This window comes from Mustela nivalis, assembly GCF_964662115.1.
Source record: "Mustela nivalis genome assembly, chromosome: 13".
NCBI lineage: Eukaryota > Metazoa > Chordata > Mammalia > Carnivora > Mustelidae > Mustela > Mustela nivalis.
In genome coordinates, this window is record NC_139032.1 from 83,840,789 (window position 1) to 83,862,888 (window position 22,100).

Here is a 22,100-nt window from a genome sequence, read left to right on the forward strand (position 1 = left end):
TTTGGACAGCCATTTGCTTGCATGTCTGCTTCATTCTGCTAGGTTAGAAAGTCCTTAAGGATACACAGGTTTTATCCCTTTTTTTTTTTTTTTTAAAGATTTTATTTATTTATTTTACAGAGAGAGAGAGAGATTACAAGTAGGCAGAGAGGCAGGCAGAGAGAGAAGGGGAAGCAGGCTCCCTGCTGAGCAGAGAGTCTTATGCGGGGCTTGATCCCAAGACCCTGAGATCATGACCTGAGCTGAAGGCAGAGGCTTAACCCACTGAGCCACCCAGGCGCCCCTTTTATCCCTTTTTTTATTCCTAGTACCTAATATGTTGCTTGTACCAGGGATAAAATAAAGATAGATATGGAGTCTGTATTTTATGGGTGAAAAAAATCTGAGGTTCAGAGAATATTCTTTATGTGCCCGAAGTAACAGAACTGATTAATGAAACATTCAGATCTTTAAGAGCCCATTTCATTATTGTTGCCATTAATTGTAATACTTAATAGTTCTCCGTCTGTGTACTTAGAGGCCCCTAGAGGATGTTAGAGTTCCCACATGGAAGTCTGTAAAGTCATATATGAATTTTCGGTAAATTGAATTAATACGATTATATACTGTATGTCACCGATTTTTCTTAATGTACCCACATGGTTTTGTTATTATCTTAACAGATCATTTTAGTGGACATACTTACATCTTTAAAAAAAATTTTTTTTTATTTACTTGAGAGAGAGATGGGGAGGAGCAGAGGGAGAGGGGTGAGCAGACCCCCCACACTGAGGACACAGCCTGTCACGGGGCTTGATCCCATGACCTGAGCTGAAATCAAGAGTTGGATGCTCAGTTGGCTGAGCCACCTAGGCGCCCATGCTTTTATCTTTTGAGAGGAGAGAAGTATGAGGGCCTTCGTGATACGGGTGATTTGGAATAAAGGCTTGACATAGTTTGCTAGGAAATTGATAAGGTATAAAAAAGTTGTTTTTTTTTTTAAAGATGTATGTATTTTAGAGAGAGAGAGAGAGAGAGCGAGAGAGCACATTTGAAAGGAGGGAGAGGGAGTTGCAAGCAGACTCTGAGCTGAGTACTGAGTCTGACTTGGGGCTCCGTCGCATGATCCTGATATCATGATTTGAGCCAAAACCAAGAGCTGGGTGCTAAACTGACAGCACCACCCAAGTGCCCCAAGAAAGTGGTTTTGAAAGCAGTAAGATTCAGGTTAGGTGGTAAAATCTATGTTCTTAGTCTTCAGTAGTTCATTAAAATAAGAAAGTTTAAAAATATCTAAAAACAGGAGTGCCTGGGTAGCCCAGTCAGTTAAGCATTTGCCTTCAGCTCAGATCCTGTTGGACCTCTTAAAAAAAAAAAAAAAAAAAAAAGTGTGGTCTGGCAGGCATTCCAGGTTCACAGGTATAGCTTAAATAACAATGCTTTAAAATATGTGTGCTATTTCTATCAGTTTGTTTAACTACTAGGTAAACAAGATTTGTGTGATTTCATTCATTCCTTTGGCAAATATTTTTTCCATTCTTGCTATGAATCAGGTGCTCTGCTCAGCGCTGAAATTGCAGCTGTGAGTAAATAAAACAGAGAAGCCGTACTCCTCCCTGGTGGACCTTACTTTTTTTTTTTTTTTTTTAAAGATTTTATTTATTTGACAGACAGAGGTCACAAGTAGGCAGAGAGGCAGGCAGAGAGAGAGAGAGGAGGAAGCAAGCTCCCTGCTGAGCAGAGAGCCTGATGTGGGGCTCGATCCCAGGACCCTGGGATCATGACCTGAGCCGAAGGCAGAGGCTTTAACCCACTGAGCCACCCAGGCGCCCCTGGCCCTTACCTTTTAGTGTGGGAGCCATACTTTAACCATAGTGAACATGCAAGTAGGTATCTGTAGTATAATGCTAGACAGAGGCAAGTACTTTTTAAAAAGGCCAGAAATGGGAATAGGAAGTGATAGTTTCTATTTTAGGAGTTACCTGAGAAGGCCTTTCTAAGTAGCCATTTGAACAGAGAGACCTGAGTTAAGTAAGGGTACTTGTCATGCAAAGATACCTGGAGGAACAGCCTTCCAGACAGAGGGATCATCAGATGCAAGAAGCTTTGAGGAAGCGGCATGCTTGGCCTCTTAAGCAAGGAAGCCAGTGTGTCTGGAGCTCTGTGAGCAAGGGTAGAATGGTAGGAGATGAGGTTGGAGAAGTAGCCAGGGGCAGATCATGTAGGACCTTTAGATTTCATTCTAAATGTAATATAAACCTTTGAATGGTTTCTAGTAAGGAAATAAGGTGATCTAACTTAAGTTTAAAGGGTACTCTACGCTATGTAGAGAACAGACTCAAGTAGTACAAGAAAGGAAGCAGGGCGATCAGTTATGAAGTGGTTATAGACCTTTGGATGAGAGAGGATGATGAACGTGGTGGTGAGAAGTAGATTGGAGATGTATTTTGAAGATCAAGTCAACAGGTTAAGTTGACTGATGGCAGTGTAAAAGGGAGCAGTCAAAGAAACTCTAGTGCTAATAAATAGATACTAGACTTGAAGGAAATACACAAATTTTTACTGTGGCTGTCTCTGAGCAGTGGCCTTCTTACTAGGAGCTTTTTTTTCCCACCCTTATCTGTATTTACCAGTTTTTCTATCTTGAACCTGTAATGCTTCTGCAAAAAATAAATAGATTATTTTAAAATTAGAGTTAATCATAGTACTAAATATACCCTAATTCTTAATGTATTCTTTTATCCCTTTTGATTTTGGAAAAATAGTCTAAGTTTTTAAACCTTTTTACTCTTAGTGATCAGCCTTTGTACCTTCTCCACATTTGAAGATGGTGAAGCTGGATATTCACACCTTGGCCCATCACCTTAAGCAGGAACGCTTATATGTGAACTCTGAGAAACAGCTCATTCAGAGGCTCAATGCAGATGTCCTTAAGACAGCTGAAAAGTTGTATCGTACAGCATGGATTGCTAAGCAGCAGAGAATTAATTTGGATCGGCTTATCATAACCAGGTAAAAAAAACTGGTTTTGAGATGTTTAATTTTTTCTGTGCTAACTATAGATAAATGAATCTATTTCCAACAAAGTGTATGCTTTCAGATAGTTTGAATCAACATTAAGGTGAGTCTTTGCCTATTTTGTCTGTTAATTAAGGCCTTTTTAGAGAATTATAACTTAAGCATTAATATTTTGTACCACACCACTTAATTTGTATCTTTGTATGATAGCCTTTTATTTTGCTGAGAGTAAATTATCTTGTGTTTTTTTCTAAGTAGGCTCCATACCCAATGTGGGGCTTGAACTCATGACCCTGAGATCAAGAGTCACATGCTCTACCCACGAACCAGCCAGGCGCCCCTCTACTTTTCTATGATTATTATTATATTAAGATTAAAAATTTTTTTTGAGTAATCTCTATACCCAGCATGGGGCTCAAACAACCCTGAGATCAAGGGTCATATGCTGCCCCAGTTCAGCCAGTCAGGCACCCCTTTTCTCCTGGTATTATTTAATATACAGTTGGCCCTTAAACACTGATTTGACCCTGTGGGTCCACTTATACAGGGATTTTTTCGATAGAATACTATAAATGTATTTTTCTCTTATGATTTTCTTAACAATATTTTCTTTTGTCTAGCATACTTTATTGTAAGAATACTGTATATAATACATATATGAAATATGTGTTAATCGAGTATATTATCTGTAAGGCTTCTGGTCAACAGAAGTCTATTAGCAGTTAAATGTTTGGGGAGTCAAAAGTTATGCAAGGATTTTCCACTGCATAGGCAGGTCAGTGCGCCTAATCCCCACATTGTTCAAGGGTCAACTGTGTGTATTTCCATGTTTTGATTCTGTATATCTTCCTGTATATCTACCTCTCGCTTTTAGAAACCTCTTTTTCACTGTGTTAATATCTTATTCTGTTGCTTCAGGAACCAGTTTTTAGCTCTAAGAAGAGTGGTGGTGAGGTATAAATTTGAGAAAACGAGGCAGATGCAGAGAAGTATGATTCCATTTATGTGAAGCTGAAAAAAAGCAGGGCTGATCTTTCATAACAGAAATCGGAATAATGGTTATTTTTTTATATTTTTCATTGAACCTGATGAACTAGGAGGAATTTGTCCTCCTTTGTACTTTCCGGTTTTCTCCTTTCTACGCATGTTCAGGTGTTGGTCGGCTGAAAGATTTGAGCAGTTCGGAATAATCTCATTACTAGGACTATAATCAGTCTACATTTCCATGTTTCAGTGGTACCGTATTATTGTTATTGATTTTTATTGTTTTGCTTGTTTGCTCATTTTTTAGTGCTGAAGCTTCCCCTGCTGAATGTTGCCAACATGCCAAGATTTTGGAAGATACACAGTTTGTTGATGGATACAAGCAATTGGGATTTCAGGAGACTGCTTATGGAGAATTCTTGAGTCGATTAAGGGAAAATCCTCGTCTTATTGCCTCCTCTTTGGTTGCTGGGGAAAAGCTGAATCAGGAGAACACACAAAGTGTTATACACACAGTTTTTACCTCCCTTTATGGCAACTGCATCATGCAAGAAGATGAAAGCTACCTCCTTCAGGTTTTGAGATACTTGATTGAATTTGAACTTAAAGAAAGTGACAACCCCAGGCGACTTTTGAGGAGAGGAACCTGTGCCTTCAGCATCTTATTTAAACTTTTTTCTGAAGGACTGTTTTCCGCCAAACTTTTCCTCACAGCCACTTTACATGAGCCAATCATGCAGCTGCTTGTTGAAGATGAAGACCACCTGGAGACAGATCCAAACAAGCTGATCGATAGGTTCTCCCCATTACAACAGGAAAAGCTCTTTGGAGAGAAAGGCTCAGAGAGATTCAGGCAAAAGGTTCAAGAGATGGTAGATTCCAATGAGGCCAAACTGGTGGCTCTGGTGAACAAGTTTATTGGTTATCTCAAACAGAACACGTACTGCTTTCCACATAGTTTGAGGTGGATTGTGTCACAGATGTACAAAACCCTCTCCTGTGTAGACAGACTGGAAGTTGGGGAGGTCAGGGCAATGTGTACTGATCTCCTCTTGGCCTGCTTCATTTGTCCCGCAGTTGTCAATCCAGAACAGTATGGAATAATTTCTGATGCTCCTATTAATGAGGTAGCAAGATTTAATCTGATGCAGGTACGCTTTTTAATGTGGCATTCAGTTGAAAGTCGGTTGAATGAGTAGTGGGGTGTGAACAAAATACGATGGCAATATGTTTACATTCTTACTATTCTGTTTCCTCAAACTGGCTTAAATATTTCTTTCTTTCTTTCTTTTTTTTTTTTAAAGATTTTTATTTATTTATTTGACAGTGACACAGCATGAGAGGGAACACAGGGGGGCAGTGGGAGAGGGAGAAGCAGGCTTCCTGCCGAGCAGGGATCCTGATGTGGGGCTCTGTTCCCAGGACCCTGGGATCATGACCTGAGCAGAAGGCAGGCACTTAACGACTGAGCCCACCCAGGTGCCCCTAAATATTTGCTTCTTAAGAAATAAAAGCAGTTGCGGGGCACCTAGGTGGCTCAGTCAGTTGAGTGTCCCACTCTTGGTTTCAGCTCAGGTCGTGATCTCAGGGTTGTAGGATGGAGCCCTGCCTTTGTCTCCACGGTCTAATTCCACTCTCAGCGGGGCATCTGCTTGAGAGTCTCTTCCTTTGCCCTCCCCCCACCCCCTTGTGCACACACACACACACACACACACACTCACTCTTTCTCTCTCTGAAATAAATTTTAAAAAATAAAGAAAAGCAGTTAAATTGGGATTAAAAATACCAATGTCATAAAATATTAGTTTTGGGGGCACCTGTTTCAGTCTGGTAAGCATCTGCCTTTGGCTCAGGTCGTGATCCCTCAGGGTTTTGGGATCAAGCCCCGCATTGGACTTTCTGCTCTGCAGGGAGCCTGCTTCTCCCTGTCCCTCTGCCTGCTACTCTACCTGCTTATGCTTGCTCTCTCTTTCTCTCTCTCTCTCTGTGTCAAACAAATACAGTCCTAAAAAATATATTTTGTTAGTTTTTCCTGTGTGAACATTTATTTATTTATTTTAAAGAGAAAGGGAGAGTGAGGGGAGGGGCAGGAGAAGGAGAGAAATCCTGGAGCAGACTCCCCACTGAGCTTGGATCCCAATATGGGGCCTGATCCCAGGACTCTGAGATCATTACCTGAGCCAAAACCAAGAGTCAGACTCCTAACCGACTGAGCCATCCAAGTGCCCCTTGGATAAAAATCCCTGAAGTAAAACTAAAAGATTTTTATCATCTTTGAAACACTAAATTTATTCTTAATATAGTGTAGTTCTAGGTTTTTATTTTTATCATTCTAGTAGAGATTGAATCACTTATCGTCAAAATGAGTAAAAAAGGGAATTATACCAGATATTAAGATGATACTGTATGGTATTAGCTTCCCCCAAAGTGTCTTTAAAGAGAGTAGATTAGGGTCGCCTGGGTGGCTCAGATGATAAGCATCCAACTCTTAATTTTGGCTCAGGTCAGTATCTTAGGTTTATCAGATGGAGCCCCATGTTGGGCTCCATGCTGAGTGTGGAGTCTGCATGAGATTCTCTCTCTCCCTCTGTCCCTTCTGCCTCCTCTGCAATAAATAAATAAATAAATAAATAAATCATAAGGAAAAAAGTAAGAGTAAATTAACAGTTCTCTTTTACCAGTAAGGAACCTGCTGTGTGAATTAACATTTACTTTCCAAGCAGCTCTGTTCAGTAGGATTGTTTAAATCTAGAAAAAAAATTCTACCTTAAGTATTTTGTGAACTCTAAAGGGAAATGTACTTAATAGTAACTTCATTTAGATAATTTGAATCAAGTTTTGCAAGTGAATTTTAAAATATCTAAATGTATGAAAAGTATAATATCAGAAACAAAGGTGTTTTATTTTTATTTTATATCATCAATGTAATGTTAAAGTAAAATTTTCTATTGTCTATGACTCTTCATCTAAATATAGTAAAAGCTGATGTAGAGAAGATACACATTTAATTTGGGACCCTACTTTGCATGCCTGGTTAGATGGTATAACTATTATTATGAAACAGCTTTTTAGACTAGAATGAAAGCACTTTCATAGAGAACTATTTCTAAGTATCTATAGCCCACGTCTCCCGACCACTGCTTTGGGTTGCAGGTTGGCCGCCTTTTGCAGCAGTTGGCAATGACTGGCTCTGAAGAGGGAGATCCCCGGACAAAGAGCAGCCTTGGAAAATTTGACAAAGTAAGAATACTATCTTATGAGAAATACTGTTTATAGAAAATATTCCCAAAGTATTAGTTAACTTAACTGTTGTCTTTATTAAGTCTTGTCCTTTAATTTATTGAGAATAAACTATTCTTTTCAGTTATGCTTAGTATAGCTATAGAGAATACAGTGTTGGATTAGTAGCATTTAAAGGAAGATGTCAGTAAAGATTACTAATTCTTACTTGTTAAACTGTTGAGGAGATGTCACTGTAATGAGAGCCAAAGCGCTATTAAGATTATTTTATTTTAAAAATTTGATAAGGAGCCTGGCTTGCTCAGTTGGTAGAACACGCAATTCTTGATCTTGGGGTTAGAGTTCCAGCCCCACGTAGGATGCAGAGATTACTTTAAATATTTTATTTATTCATTTATTTATTTTAGAGAGAGGGAGCGTGCACATGCAGGCAGAGGGAGGAGCAGAGAGAGAGGGAGGAGGAAAGAATTTCAAGCAGACTCCATGCTAAGTGCAGAGCCCCACATGGTGCTCAATCCTGTGACCTCAAGATCCTTACCAGAGCAGAAATGAGGAGTCTGATGAGCTGCCCATGTTTCCTGGGTGTAGAGATTACTTAAAAAAAAAAAAGTCTTAAATAAATAAGGTTGCTCATTTGGTTGAGTGTCTGACTCTTGGATTCTGTTTGGATCATGGTCTTAGGGTCCTGAGATTGGCCCAGGTCAGGCTCTGCCACTCGGCTGGGAATCTGCTTTAGATTCTTTCTTTGTTTCTCTCCTCTGTCCCTCCCCACTGAGTGCGTGTGTGCTCGTGCATACACTCGCTCTCTCTAAAATGGATGAATAAATCTTTAAATAAATAGATAGTTTAGTTTAAAAAAAGTACTAAAGCAAATTAGTAATAATTATATAATTTTAAGTGTATTTCATAAATATGTTTTATGTCATTATTCAGTTAAATTAGATTTTAATCATATTTGAGTAGTTTGTATATTCAGCCTTATTTAAAATTCAGAGGTTATATAGTGAAATTCCACTTTACCTCTGATCTCTAACCTTTATTTCCTCCCCAGAAGGTTCTTGATGTTCTCAGTTTTTCATGTTTTCTTCAAGAGGTTTATATGTATACAAGCAAATTCTTACATATGTTTTCCCAGTCACCCCAGCCCCCTCTTTTCACAAATGGTAGGGTAGTGTGGATTGTTCTGCGTCATGTTTGTTTCATGTACCAGAATTTCATGGAGACAATTCTGTGTCAATTCAAAAGAATTTAATTTTTTCATCGTTGGGTTTAATATAATTTTCAAGAAGAAAAACTTTTTGTGCGCTTGTCTACCTTAATTAGAAATTTTGTTCCCTTATTTAAAAGAGGAAATATTTTATTGTGATCTTTTCCTGTTTAACAGAGCTGTGTTGCTGCCTTTCTTGATGTTGTGATTGGGGGCCGTGCAGTGGAGACCCCTCCAATGTCCTCCGTTAATCTTCTGGAAGGATTGAGCAGAACTGTGGTTTATATAACGTATAGTCAGCTTATTACTCTGGTAATGGCCTTATTCTTTAATAGGATTTTCTCAAAAGTCATTTATCTAAGCATGGGCAGAGTCATAGATGAGTACATTGTGTGAGACATAGATACTGTGTGTGAAAAATGGATCTCACTAGCTAATGTCCTTTTACCTTTGCCAGGTGAATTTTATGAAGAGTGTGATGTCTGGAGATCAGCTGAGAGAAGATAGGATGGCTCTTGACAATTTATTGGCAAACCTGCCCCAGGCAAAGCCGGGAAAAAGCAGCAGTTTGGAAATGACCCCGTATAATACTCCTCAGCTGTCTCCAGCAACCACTCCAGCAAATAAAAAGAATCGATTGCCTATAGGTAAAGAGCATTTCTCATATTCGGGCTTTCCCTTAAATTTAGTGTTTTTAATTGGCCTTTAATACCGCTCAGTGTTTTGGAATATGGTTTTAAATAATTTGGGAAAGCCTTTCTCTTTGTGCTTACTGATACCAATATAATTTTTTAAAATTGTACCAGTTAAGGTTTATAAGTAGGTTTTAGCTTTATCTAGATGTACTTTTCACAATTAATTGAGATCATGCCACCTACAGTATATTTTGTTCATATTTTAGTAACTTTTTTAGGAAAAATTGGAAGTGTCATTTGAAATATATAGCCCTGTCATTTCTTCGAAGTTCTAAATAATACAAGAAAATAATAACATAGAGGTTTCTGTTGGTAAATATGAAAATACAGTTATAATTTTTTCCATTGTTGTTATTATTAATAATTTTTTTCAAGGAGCTAAGGTATCTGTTATTTTATAAAACAAAGATTTCATTTTATTTTGTCAAGCTTATTTAAGAATTGGGTTTAATTATGTTTTATTCACTTGGTAAACATCTGTTACCCACACACACGCACACACACACACACACACACTGAACATTACCATGTACTCTGTACCAGACTCTGGATGAGCATTTTATAGATGTTGTTTCATTTAATTCATGCAAAAAGAGTAGGTATAATCACTATCCTGCATGGGGGGTGCACCTTGTTAGACACCGGGGATACAAAGACCATTAGGATATGCTGTTGCTCTGGTAGTTGCTGGTCGTCTAACTGGGGAGAGTAAGAGGAGTCCAGTTGCCGTCATTATACTGTGTTTGATGGAGATAAGTGTGCATGGAGGTTTATGGGGCACTCATGTTGGCTGGGCGGTGATGGTGTCGGGAGAAGATCCTGGAGACAGTGAAGCTTATACTTTTTCTTGAAGGATGAGTGGGAGTTAGACAAAATAGACCAGAGAGGTTGAGAAAGAGTGTTTAAGCCAAGGGAACAGTGTTTTAGTGCCAATTTTTTAATGAAAATGAGGAGCTCAGCACCAGTTAGTGAATATGAATAGTTACTTTATTTTACACATTTTGAAGAACGGGATTTCATTTTTAAGCTTCTATGAGCTGATTTGTTAAGAACTGACAGTTTCTTAAAATTAATCCATCTTACATTTAACATAATACGAAATAATATCATCAACAAAAATATGGCAACATGTTCTTCAAATCTTTGGCTTTCGTCATCCCAAAATACCAGTTTTCAGAATTAAAAATAGAGAAGGATGAAGTTTGACACTCAGTGATTTTTAAAAAATATTTTAAAATTTATTTTAGAGAAAGAGGGAGTGGGAGCACACAAGCAAGGCAGGAGGCAGAGGGAGAGGGAGATAAGCAGAGTCCTCACTGAGTGTGGGCCTGATATGAGATCATAAACTGAACCGAAATCAAGAGTTGGGCATTTAACCTACTAGTCACCCAGGTACCCAACACACAGTTATTATTTTTTTTTTAAGATTTTATTTATTTATTTGACAGATAGAGATCACAGGTAGGCAGAGAGAGAGAGGAGGAAGCAGGCTCCCTGCTAAGCAGAGAGCCCGATGCGGGGCTTAATCCCAGGACCCTGAGACCATGACCTGAACCGAAGGCAGAGGCTTTAACCCACTGAGCCACCCAGGCGCCCCCACAGTTATTTTTAATATTAAAGCTTGTTTGTACTTTTCTCTTTTTAAAAGATTATTTATTTATTTATTTGAGAGAGAGAGAGAGAGAGCATGGGAGGGACAGGTCAGAGGGAGGAAAAGACCCCCCACCTAGCAGGAAGCTTGATTTTGGTTTTGATCCTGGGACTCCCAAGATCATGGCCTGAGCCAAAGGTAGTTGCTTAACTAACTGAGCCACCCAGGCACCCACTGTTTGCATTTTTTTAACATGAAGAATTAAATGATTCTTAGTAAATCAGGGATTTTTTTCCCCCCTCCATTATTCACTCCTGTTTGTTAGTTCTTTCACTTCTTGTCATCTAGAAGTATCATTAAGTATGGGTATAATGAAAAGTAAATTTCAGTTGTTTGCACTGTTAGTTCATATAGTCCTATGACCTGGCCATTGAATTTATTTCATATTTTTAAAAAAATGTGTCCATTATTTCAGAGGGTTGATTTTCTTTCTGTTTAATGCTTTCGCAACCCAGGACAACAGTTAGCAGCCATCACTGCCTGGGATTCCTCAGCCACCAATCTTACTGCTCATATTACTCTAGTAACCCCATTTGGTGGGTAATAGGCTGTTCTTCCTCTTCTTATGTAACTTTCATTTAAAAAATAGTATATGAAAATGTGCTCCATATGCATGTTGCTTTTGCTTTATGTAAATTGCTACATGGATTTTGGTTACTTGCATTTTTATAAATTATAAAGTTTGTTGCTCAAGATTCATGTAGTTATTCATGAAGTGGAATTTAAGTTTCCAGTTCAAGAGAAGGCAGTGCGTGAGGGTTAGCAAATAAAGGTGGGAGTGAGCCTGGGTTCAACTTTTGGAAATTGAAGTGTGCTCTGGATTTTGAAAGTAAGAGCAATTGATGAACAGATCTACAGCATTGTGTAGGGGACTCTTCATATTCCCTCTCATTTTTTAAAGATTTATTTATTAGAGAGAGAGAATGCATGCACACATGGGGGGGAGAGCAGAGAGGAAAGAATCAAGCAGACTCTCCGATGAGCGCGGAACTTGACATGGGGCTTTATCCCACAGTCCTGAGATCATGACCTGAGCCAAAACCAAGAAACCAAGAGTCAGAAGCTCAACCAACTGAGCCCCCGGGGATCCCAAGAGAATTCTTTATATTTGTCTTCAAGTAGGTCAGCTTTCACTCAAAGTGAAGTTGAAAGACATTTGTTATTTTTAGTGGTTTTGCTTTATTTCTGTACTTTTGATTATTTTGTACCAAAGTAGAATTTGTATTTGGGATTTCAGTTATACTGAATTTTATTGCCCTCTGAAAGAAATTTGAAACTTACCACAGAAGACTTAAACTCATAGAGAAATTGTCAAACTATCTAAATCTTTCAGAATCCAAAAGTTCTTGTAATGTGTGTGGGATGGTTATTTTAGAAAAAAAGTATTACTTGTTTTTACTTAAAGGTAAAACTTGTTTAAAAACAAACAAACAAACTTGTTTACTTACAGAAAAGGGCTCCCCCAAGTAATTAGATTTTTCATTAATTTAGAATGTTTCTATAAAGCAGAAGGGAAACTTAATATTCAAACATAGGGAAGTCTTTTTTTTTTCTGCATTTTTGGAAAGAAATTAGTACATTTCAGGAAAATCAGCATGTTTTAAAAAACTGATTATGATTTTGTCAGTGGTTGTCCAATTAGCATATATTACTTTATATGGCTAAAAGATTGCTATGGGAAATTTTCTGACGCTTATGAGTTCAGTGGCAGTTAAATCATAGGAGAAATAGTAGACGGTATCTTGATAAGAAATAAGGCAGTGCTCTTCTTGTCCCCCCAAGTCTTAAGCTGAGAGATGTGTTTGCTGTTCCTGCAGGTGCGCTCATCTGTGTGTCGCTCACTGTCAGGTGCACATAGACTATTGTTTCAGTTTGCTTTTTTTTTTTTAAAGATTTATTTATTTATTTGACAGACAGAGATCACAATTAGGCAGAGAGGCAGACAGAGAGAGAGGAGGAAGCAGGCTCCCTGCTGAGCAGAGAGCCCGATGTGGGGCTCGATCCTAGGACCCTGGGATCATGACCTGAGCCGAAAGCAGAGGCTTTAACCCACTGAGCCACCCAGGCGCTCCTATTGTTTCAGTTTTGAAGGAGAATCTATGTCACTCATTAGTAGAGTAACTGGGAAGTTGTAGGGTTTTTTTAAAAAATTCATATTCTCCACTCTTTTTTTTTGTGCATGCGCAAAAGTCCTAGAAGATACATTTTTGTATTTACTGTACCATTTTCTTCATCTTGTCTTGTTCTCTAAATTATATTTGAAAAATTTTTTATTAGCAGCTCGAAGTAGAAGCCGCACCAATGTGCTAATGGACTTACATATGGACCATGAAGGATCATCTCAAGAAACCATCCAGGAAGTACAGCCAGAAGAGGTGTTGGTCATTTCCTTAGGGACAGGTCCCCAGCTCACTCCAGGGATGATGTCAGAAAATGAGGTATGAATGTATTGTTACATTTAACTTAATCAATATTAAGGAATTAGGTTCTTTTTTTTTTTTCTCTCTAATTCATGGTCTCTTGCTTCTATGAGTGCATTAATTGCCAAACTCCCTGTGAACAGTTCTGGGGGCCTTTCACATTAATGCATTGATAGTACAATCATTGGTGATTAGGGCTACACCGAAAGGAATTTTCCTCATAGTCTTAAAGAGACAGGAAGTGAGGAAATTGTAGTATGGAAATTGAAAAGACTTTTCCATTGACCTGTAGGAAATGTTTTTTTGTTTCTTTTCTTTCTGATGATATACTAGTGGTATTCCTGCTTTAAAGAGCCAGACTTTTTTTTTTTTTTTTAAAGATTTTTATTTATTTATTTGACAGAAAGAGATCACAAGTAGGCAGAGAGGCAGGCAGAGAGAGAGGAAGGGAAGAAGGCTCCCTGCTGAGCAGAGAGCCTGATGTGGGACTTGATCCCAGGACCCTGAGATCATGACCTGAGCCGAAGGCAGTGGCTTAACCCACTGAGCCACCCAGGCACCCGAGCCAGACATTGTTTAGAAATACTCTGTTTTTTGGTCAGTTAGAAAGAAATGGTAGACAGAATTGAAAAGAAAACTAAGAGGGCGCCTGGGTGGCTCAGTGGTTTAAGCCGCTGCCTTCGGCTCAGGTCATGATCTCGGGGTCCTGGGATGGGGTCCCGCATCGGGCTCTCTGCTCAGCAGGGAGCCTGCTTCCCTCTCTCTCTCTCTGCCTGCCTCTCCATCTACTTGTGATTTCTCTCTGTCAAATAAATAAATAAAATCTTTAAAAAAAATAATAAAGAAAGAAAGAAAGAAATAAAGAAAACTAAGAAAAGAAAATATTTTGAAGAAATGGACTTGGGGTGTGGGCATCACTTTTAAGATATTCGTATACAGAAGAGCTTGGAACAGAGGCAAAAAGAATGAAGAAATCAAAAAGAAGCATCATTTTATACTCAACAGGGACTGCTTATTAGTCAAGAAAACCTATTCATGACTTGGGATAAAGGGACTAGTTACAGTGGTCAATGAAGTGATGATAGTGGTTGGTACAGCTGTGTTTGGATCTGTGCCATGACCCTTAGGAAAGAGTTCTGGACTTGGCCAGAAGACACACACACACAAATGGCCATAGACACACACACACACACACACACACACACACACACACACAAATGAACTGGCAAAAACTGTCAGAATCAACTTTTTAGGAACTCTAGAATCTAATAAACTTAAAACATATGGGGAATGTTAGATGAGGAAAAGCAACTGCTGCATTTCAGATGGGGAGCTGTGGCGTTTTACCTTCCCTGCTTAACCTTCCCCGGGTTCCCAGCTCTGGCAGTCCTGAAGGCAGCAGCCTGCATTCCTGTGCAGGGTAATCTCTTCCTTGTGGTATGAGCCTTTTGTTTGCTGTTAACCTTACCGTTCTCTAGGCCTTTAGATAGATTTTTTCCTGAAGATTCTTTGTACATTGCTCACTGTGAGTTTAAAGATCCAAGTTATCTTAAAAATACAAAATGTAAAGTTTTACACCTGCATTTAATTTCGAGCAGATAGGAAAATAATTCTATTTTTACTTATTTGTTTGAGTGGGAGGGTAGGGGAAGGCGCAAAGGGAGGGAAAGAGAATCTTTTTTAAAAAGATTTTATTTATTTGAGAGACAGAAAGCACAAGCAGGGGGAGGGGAGAAGGGGCAGAGTCAGGAGAGGCAGACTCCCGCTGAACATGGGGCTGACATGGGGCTCGATTTTAGCACCCTGAGATCATGACCTGAGCCAAGGTAGATGCTTAACCGATAGAGCCATCCAGATGCCCCAGGAGCGAGAGAATCTTAAGCGCTTGTCTCTACACCCAGCATAGAGCCGTACGTGGGTTTTTTGTTAAAAATGAAAATTTAAGATTAAGAAGAACTTAAATATCATTTACTTTGTTCTGTTTTCGTATCAGTAACCTCTCAGTTCTGATAAACCAGTGGCGTTTTATTTTTCAGGTCTTAAACATGCAACTTTCGGATGGAGGACAAGGAGATGTCCCTGTCGATGAAAACAAACTCCACGGTAAACCTGATAAAACCTTGCGCTTTTCCCTCTGCAGTGATAATCTGGAAGGAATATCTGAAGGTGAAGGGTTACTTCATTCAAAGAGTTAATGTGATTCAAGTAATACTTTGTCTTTTGATCTTTAAAGGAGCCTTAAAAATTATAATTATACCATCTGTTCCTCTCCCTGAGGAGAGTAATGAAATTTTCCTCTAATGATCTTGAAGAGTTGGCTATAAGGATTGTTTCTGGAATAAACTAAGATTGCAAGAAAATAATTTAAAAAGAAAAAGATTGCAAGAGACCTTTGATCATATAAAATGGGGAAGATAAAGGTCTTTACTGAGACTTGAATAATGCCAAGTTTCTCTAGTATTAATTAAGGTATCCCAAAGCTTATGAAGCTCCTTTAGAGGGATAGAGTGCATGTCTGAATGGGAGAAATGGACTCACTAGTATTTTAGGATGTTGTGTATACCTTAAATGTTCTGTATTTCTTTATTCACATACACATCTTTATGAAGTAGGAAGATACAGTGGAAATGGGAATAACAGTAGAAAATTAAAACTGTAGATTGTGTAGTGAGATTTTGTCATTTCATGTATGAGGACAAACTTTTTTTAATGGAGAAAGTTGAGTTTACTATCATTTTAAGCAAAATATAGTTTTTCCTTTTTCTCTGACTTTTTAGAACAGAAGTAATGTACATTCATTCTAGAAAATGCAGAAATGAAATTGAATCATTGTAATTTCACTGTTCTACTTTTTGGGGGCTTGAACTTTTGACCCAGGATCACAACCTGAGCTGAGATCAAGAGTTGGATGCTTAACTGACTGAGTCGCCCAGGCGCTGTACCATTCTATTAATAGCAGCATTTTGGTTTATTTATAGCAAGAGTAGGTTTATGTTGTTTTGTAACCCTTTTTTGTTTAACAGTCTAGCGGGGACTCTTCCCTTTCTTAAATAACTTAGGTTCTTAATGGTTTTTTCTTTAACTTAAAGTGGGCATAATTTATTTAAACATTCTTGTATGATTAAACATATAGATTGTTTTTACTTTCCAAGCATTATTAAAAGCCCTTCGACAAGCAATGTTAGGTGAATTTTTTAGTTGTTTCCTAGGATAAATTCCTAGAAGCACAATTGCTGGCTTAAAGGGCATGTGTATTTTTAAGGTACAGATGCAGTATTAAAAGCACCCTGACACCTGGGTGGCTTCGTTGGTTAAACATCCCACTCTTGATTTTGACTCAGGTCATGATCTCAGGGTCATTAGATTGTGCCCCATGTTAGCCTCCATGCTGGACGTGGAGCCTTTCTGGTATCGAGCCCCACATCTGGCTCCGTGCTCAGCGGGAGTCTGTTTGAGATTTTCTCTCCCTCTGCTTCTCCCTGTGCCCCATGCTCGCATACTTTCTCTCTCTAAAATAAATATATACATAGAAATAAATAAATGCACCTTATTCAGTTTTCAGTCTTACCAAGGCATGAAAAGTTGCATGGTGGCTTGTGACTTAAAAAACGTACTCACAGTATAAACATTTCTCTAGGTCCATCAAATCGCTCTAATTCAGTGTCCTCTCTAGACCTGGAAGGAGAGTCTGTATCAGAACTTGGAGCAGGACCTTCTGGGAGTAATGGAGTTGAAGCTCTCCAGCTATTAGAGCATGAACAAGGTAAAGTGAAGTTGAACACATTTGTTCAAGTAGCAAAGAATTTGCCCGGCTGCAGGATAAACTACATGTTTCCATGTCAGTTGGCTGTGTTCAGTGAAAGAATAAATGTAGGTTGCTTATATAATGACCAGAAAACTTGCATTTATTCAAAATTTTTTCAGTTAAAAATGTTTAGTTGGGGGGTGCCTGGGTGGCTCATCGGGTTAATAAGCCTCTGCCTTCGGCTCAGGTGATGATCCCATGGTCCTGGGATGGAGCCCTGCATCAGGCTGTCTGCTCAGCAGGAAGCCTGCTTCTTCCTCTTTTTCTGCCTGCCTCTCTGCCTACTTGTGATCTCTGTCATAAATTAATAAGGGGCGCCTGAGTGGCTCAGTGGGTTAAAGCCTCTGCCTTAGGCTCAGGTCATGATCCCAGGGTCCTGGGATCGAGCTCCACGTCGGGCTCTCTGTTCAGTGGGGAGCCTGCTTCCTCCTCTCTCTCTCTGCCTGCCTCTCTGCCTACTTGTGATCTGCCTGTTAAATAAATAAATAAATAAAAGTCTTTTACAAATAAATAAATAAAATCTTAAAAAAAAATACTTAGTTGGTAAATGAATTATTTTAGGCTTAAGTTACATAGAATAATTAAAATGAATTGCTTGAATTCTATAATATTTGGCATTTCAATTCTGTAATACTGAAATTTTAAGGGAGACAAAGATAAATATTTGGGGTTAAAGGCACTTGGAATAGGGAGAGGATGGTATACAAATGTCTGAAAGTGTTATAAAAGGGCCTTGGCGATTCTGAGTGGGAGATACAGGTGGTTAGAAGTGTAGGAAAAAACTTAGTGGAAGAAAATGCTAGCCTTAAAGCCCGGCTCGCATTGCATTGGCAGAAACTAAAGATGGGGCATTCTAGGTGAAGGAATAGAATAGTACAAGCAGATCAGGGAAGTGGGAAACCATAGTACTTAACTCAGGAACTGCCAAGTAGGGGAATGACATGGGGTCAGGACTGAAAAGTAGACGGATCCCTGTTGTGCTTTAGGAAGATGAATTTGAAAAAGTTCTTTGGGTTTGTTGATTTAAAGATCACTGGTGGACTTCAAGGGAGTGTTGATGGCAGATTGCAGATCAGCTGGGTCAGAGGCAATATTCTGAGACCTGAGTGCGCATCAAAATAACCTGGGAAACTGAAAGCCATTTCCCATGTCTCATTTCTAGGAATCCTTGTGCAGTTCGTTTTCAGAAAGGAAAAGAGCATTGCCAGTTGGGATATGTGTGGCTTGAATAAAAGTAGTAGTATATTTTACTGGACTAGTTTGTCATATTAGTTAGGATTAAATTTTCTGCAAATAAGAAAGAAACCTAAAATAATAGCTTAAGACAGAAGTTGAAAGAATATCACTTAACAAGCCCTCTAGGTGATTCTGATGTAGGTGGTTGGTGTCTCCATTTTGTGAACATGAGGTTAATAAATTGAGACAAATTACAGACTATTTTACTCATTAGTCTAGGGAAGAGAGAAAACTCTAGTATCAGGGGAATGTATTCAAGGCAAATGAAAAAAATATTTTTCTATCAGTTCATTATTGCTGGAGTAATTGCTATGTAACAAACCACCTCAAAACTTAGTGACTTAAGACAACAAACATTTATTTGTGCTCTCAGGTCTGTGGGTCAGCCGGGTGGTTCTGATTTTGACTAGACTGACTCATGTATTTGTAGTCACCGGCGCTTGGGAAGGGAGCTCTGCCAGTCTTAGTTGGGGGACGGTTGTTCAGTGAGGACGTGGCTGCTCTAGGATGGCCTTTGCTTTGTTCCCTGTGGTCCCTCATCCACCAGTGGGCTAGCTTAAGCTTGTGCTCATGGCAGAACCAAGGGTGAAAAAAAGGGCAGAAGTGTATAAGGGTCTTTTGAGGTCTAGCCTTGGAACTGGCACACTTCTTTACTCTTTTGGCCAAAGCAAGTAACAAAGCCTGTGCAAATACATGGAGAGGAAAATATATCCCAGTTTGTTATCAGAATCACACTGCCCCAGTTAGTCTATCAGAAATGGGGGTCCATATGCTGAGCTTTGTTCAGAGAGGGAAATAGTACATCCGCAGGGAGATGATTCAGTGCCTTGGTATTGCATGCTCAGTGTTCATGAGAAAATATGTATCTTTAAAGTTGATTTAAAAAAAATAGCTGTGCTGCCATTTTTAAAGTGCGTAATTTTGTTTTTGATAGCTACAACACAAGATAATCTTGATGATAAGCTAAGGAAGTTTGAAATACGTGACATGATGGGACTGACAGATGACAGAGATATATCAGAAACAGTGAGTGAGACCTGGAGTACAGATGTCTTGGGAAGTGATTTTGATCCTAACATTGATGAAGATCGCTTACAAGAAATTGCAGGTAACTGCTGTTTAATTTTTCTGCAAGATTGCTGTTTAGTTATTCATACCCACCTACCCTTCATGGGCAGGGACTTCCGCCTCCGACAGACAGACTGGGAAGCTGAGATAACTGTATGTAACAAGGCACTTGTGTCTTTCTTTCTTTACCTAAATATAGGTAGTGTTTTTCCCTGTCTGCATTTAACTCCCCCTTCCCTGCCAAAAAAGAAAAAGTCTTCTGAATTAGCTTCTTGTTTTCAGGGCAGAGTATATATTCTTATGATATTCTATTTGAGACTAAATACCTTACCTGAAGATGAAAATTCTTATAGATTATAGCCATAAAGTCTTTCAGAATAATATAGTACTGAGATTCTCTAAAAATTGAATTTAGTAGGGCACCTGGCTGGCTCAGTTGGTAGAACATGTGGCTCTTGATCTCAGGGTTGTGAGTTGAAGGCCTATGTTGGTCATAGAGCTTACTTTAAAAAAAAAAGAAAAAGAAAAAAAAGAAAAGAATTTTCTTTTGGAAGGATTAATTCAGTTCCAAAAGAGGGACTATAGTTTTTTCTTTTTTTTTTAATGTCAAGTGTATTGAGGTTCAATTTACATACTTTAAAACTCACTGTCTTTAGGATACTGCTGTTTTGTGAGTTTTGAAAGATTTCATACAGTCCTATTAGCAGCATGTTCATTTTCACTTTAAATCGTGGAACATTTCAGTCAAATCCAAGAGAGAAGATTGAACTCTCTGTACCTGTCATTCAGCTTCAACTAGCACAAGTAGATGTGTGGCAGGTTTTGTCTCCTTTCTTTTCCCATTACCCTTTTACCCTATCCCCCTGTTATGTTTAGGCAAGTTCCAGACGTTATTTTATTTGTAATTATTTTATGATATATCTTTAAACGGTAACTTTCACCAGTAATCTTTTGCCAAAAGTTTCCTATGCACTACAGTAGAAATGTTCTTTTGAAAGGCATAGTTAGATGTCGTGGAGCATCCTGAACTTGAGTATTTCTAACACGGGTGTATAATCATATTTAATCCTTTCTATTTGTCTTGATAAGTAGTGTAAACAGATTTCTTCATTGGTTTTGCATTACTTTGTTTCAGGGGCCAAAGTAGTATATTTCCTGGCAGAAAGCTGTTTGAGCAATGAGCTGTATTTGCAGTTGAATCCGTGCTACAGAGATGTGTATTTTCCTGCAAATATTTTTTTTTTCCCTGCAAATATATTTTATTGCTCTAAATATGTGGCTAATGTGCTGGAAGAAAACATATTTGGCCAGTATAACTTTCTGTGGTTAACTATCTCCATTTGAGTGTTTTTAATCCCTGTGAAGACTATATAGTTTAGGTATTTAGGGACACATGTAAAAATGTACTACAAAACCCAGATGAAAGCTGGTTGAAATGACTTGACCCTAATGATGGATGTTTTCTCTATGGAGAGTCCAAGGTGAACAGGAGGAAACTGAGAAAAAGGAGCTTAAGCTGTGCCATTGTGACCAAAGTGGGAAATTTGTTTTTAGTGGTGCTATTGATTGAAATTACACTTACTTTGGCTTCCTTCTGGTGGATAGAGTAGAGATGACCTTAGTTTAGTGTTTGGTCCTTCTCCATTATCACTGCTCTTTCCATCAGGATCTTCGTTAACCCTTTGCTCCCCACTGGTTATACAGGTGCAGCAGCAGAGAACATGTTAGGCAGTTTACTGTGCCTGCCAGGTTCAGGGTCAGTGCTTCTTGACCCCTGCACTGGTTCTACCATATCAGAGACAACAAGCGAAGCTTGGAGTGTAGAGGTATTGCCAAGTGACTCAGGTTAGTATGCCATCGTTGTTTGCTTTTTGATTTGCACAGAAGTTTTAAATATAAGGTATCTTAATTTCTGTACTCTGTACATTTTTGTCAAGTGTGACACAACCATCTTACTAAGAATTTCAGGTGGACAGTTAGGGCATTTTCTGTCCATCAAGAAAAAAATGCAGTGTTGGATGGCATAGACTAAGATGGCAGGTGCTTTTTGATTGTGTGTTCAGTTATTTTTAAGTATTTGGTAGCAACTCACCAGAGTTCTGTGTGGGACCCTCAGTTCAGTATCTCGCACTAACTCATCACAAAATAGGAATAGCAGTACAACTTGAACCCTGAGCGGTTGGATGCTTGGTAAGCATGCCTAGATTCATCCCAGGGAGAACTTGACCCTTTAAAAGATAGCTAATATATTTTTGAAATATACTGAAATTGAGACTCTCAAGTCTTGAGAATTATTTTGTACAGGATTATTATAAATGTATACAAAGTGTTTTGTACTTTCTCTTTTCTTAAAAATTACATTTCTCCTTTATTTTGTATTCTGATTATGAAGATAAAACTTTGCTTTCAATGAAATGTCAACTACCAGAATGCAAATTTAAGTAACTGTGTGTCTGAATAACATTCTGTCTGATTTACTTGGCTCAAGAAAAATTAAGTGATTCTGATATGTTTTATAGTATTAATGGACTCAGATATGCTGCCCTTTACATAAGGAGACAGTAGGATTAGCTTACTGTCTATTGAGTGCCCGTAGAAGTTACTTTTTAGAAAATGTTTGGTTTAATGTTAAGCTATTTTGTATTTTCTTACTGAGTTTACTTCTTAACCAATAGCATATTTTATGAGATTAGTGATCTACAGGCAGAGTCTTCACCTTTGCACAACAACTGGCCTATACTGAAATGAAAATCACAACCTCAGCTTCTTTAACACTCGATCTAACCAACTTTGCTAA

At 38.6% G+C, this 22,100-nt stretch overlaps 1 protein-coding gene across 14 annotated transcripts in view; it reads left to right on the forward strand.

Annotated features, from left to right (window-relative positions):
- GAPVD1 (GTPase activating protein and VPS9 domains 1) overlaps nucleotides 1-22,100 on the forward strand; it is an 86,330-nt gene that overhangs the window by 41,142 nt on the left and 23,088 nt on the right. For 5 of the 14 annotated variants that reach the window (XR_014301970.1, XR_014301971.1, XM_082695459.1 and 2 more), the window contains 10 exons: nucleotides 2,774-2,991; nucleotides 4,289-5,132; nucleotides 7,135-7,221; nucleotides 8,606-8,740; nucleotides 8,886-9,075; nucleotides 13,052-13,212; nucleotides 15,231-15,360; nucleotides 16,832-16,957; nucleotides 19,170-19,343; nucleotides 21,008-21,148. Coding sequence is in view for 9 of the 14 variants with exons in the window: in XM_082695459.1 (XP_082551585.1) it covers nucleotides 2,807-2,991; nucleotides 4,289-5,132; nucleotides 7,135-7,221; nucleotides 8,606-8,740; nucleotides 8,886-9,075; nucleotides 13,052-13,212; nucleotides 15,231-15,360; nucleotides 16,832-16,957; nucleotides 19,170-19,343; nucleotides 21,008-21,148 (2,173 nt within the window). In the remaining 5 variants the exon portion in view is untranslated. The remainder of the gene's footprint in view (nucleotides 1-2,773; nucleotides 2,992-4,288; nucleotides 5,133-7,134; nucleotides 7,222-8,605; nucleotides 8,741-8,885; nucleotides 9,076-13,051; nucleotides 13,213-15,230; nucleotides 15,361-16,831; nucleotides 16,958-19,169; nucleotides 19,344-21,007; nucleotides 21,149-22,100) is intronic. The other 9 variants (XR_014301967.1, XM_082695462.1, XM_082695457.1 and 6 more) reach the window with 3 other exon arrangements.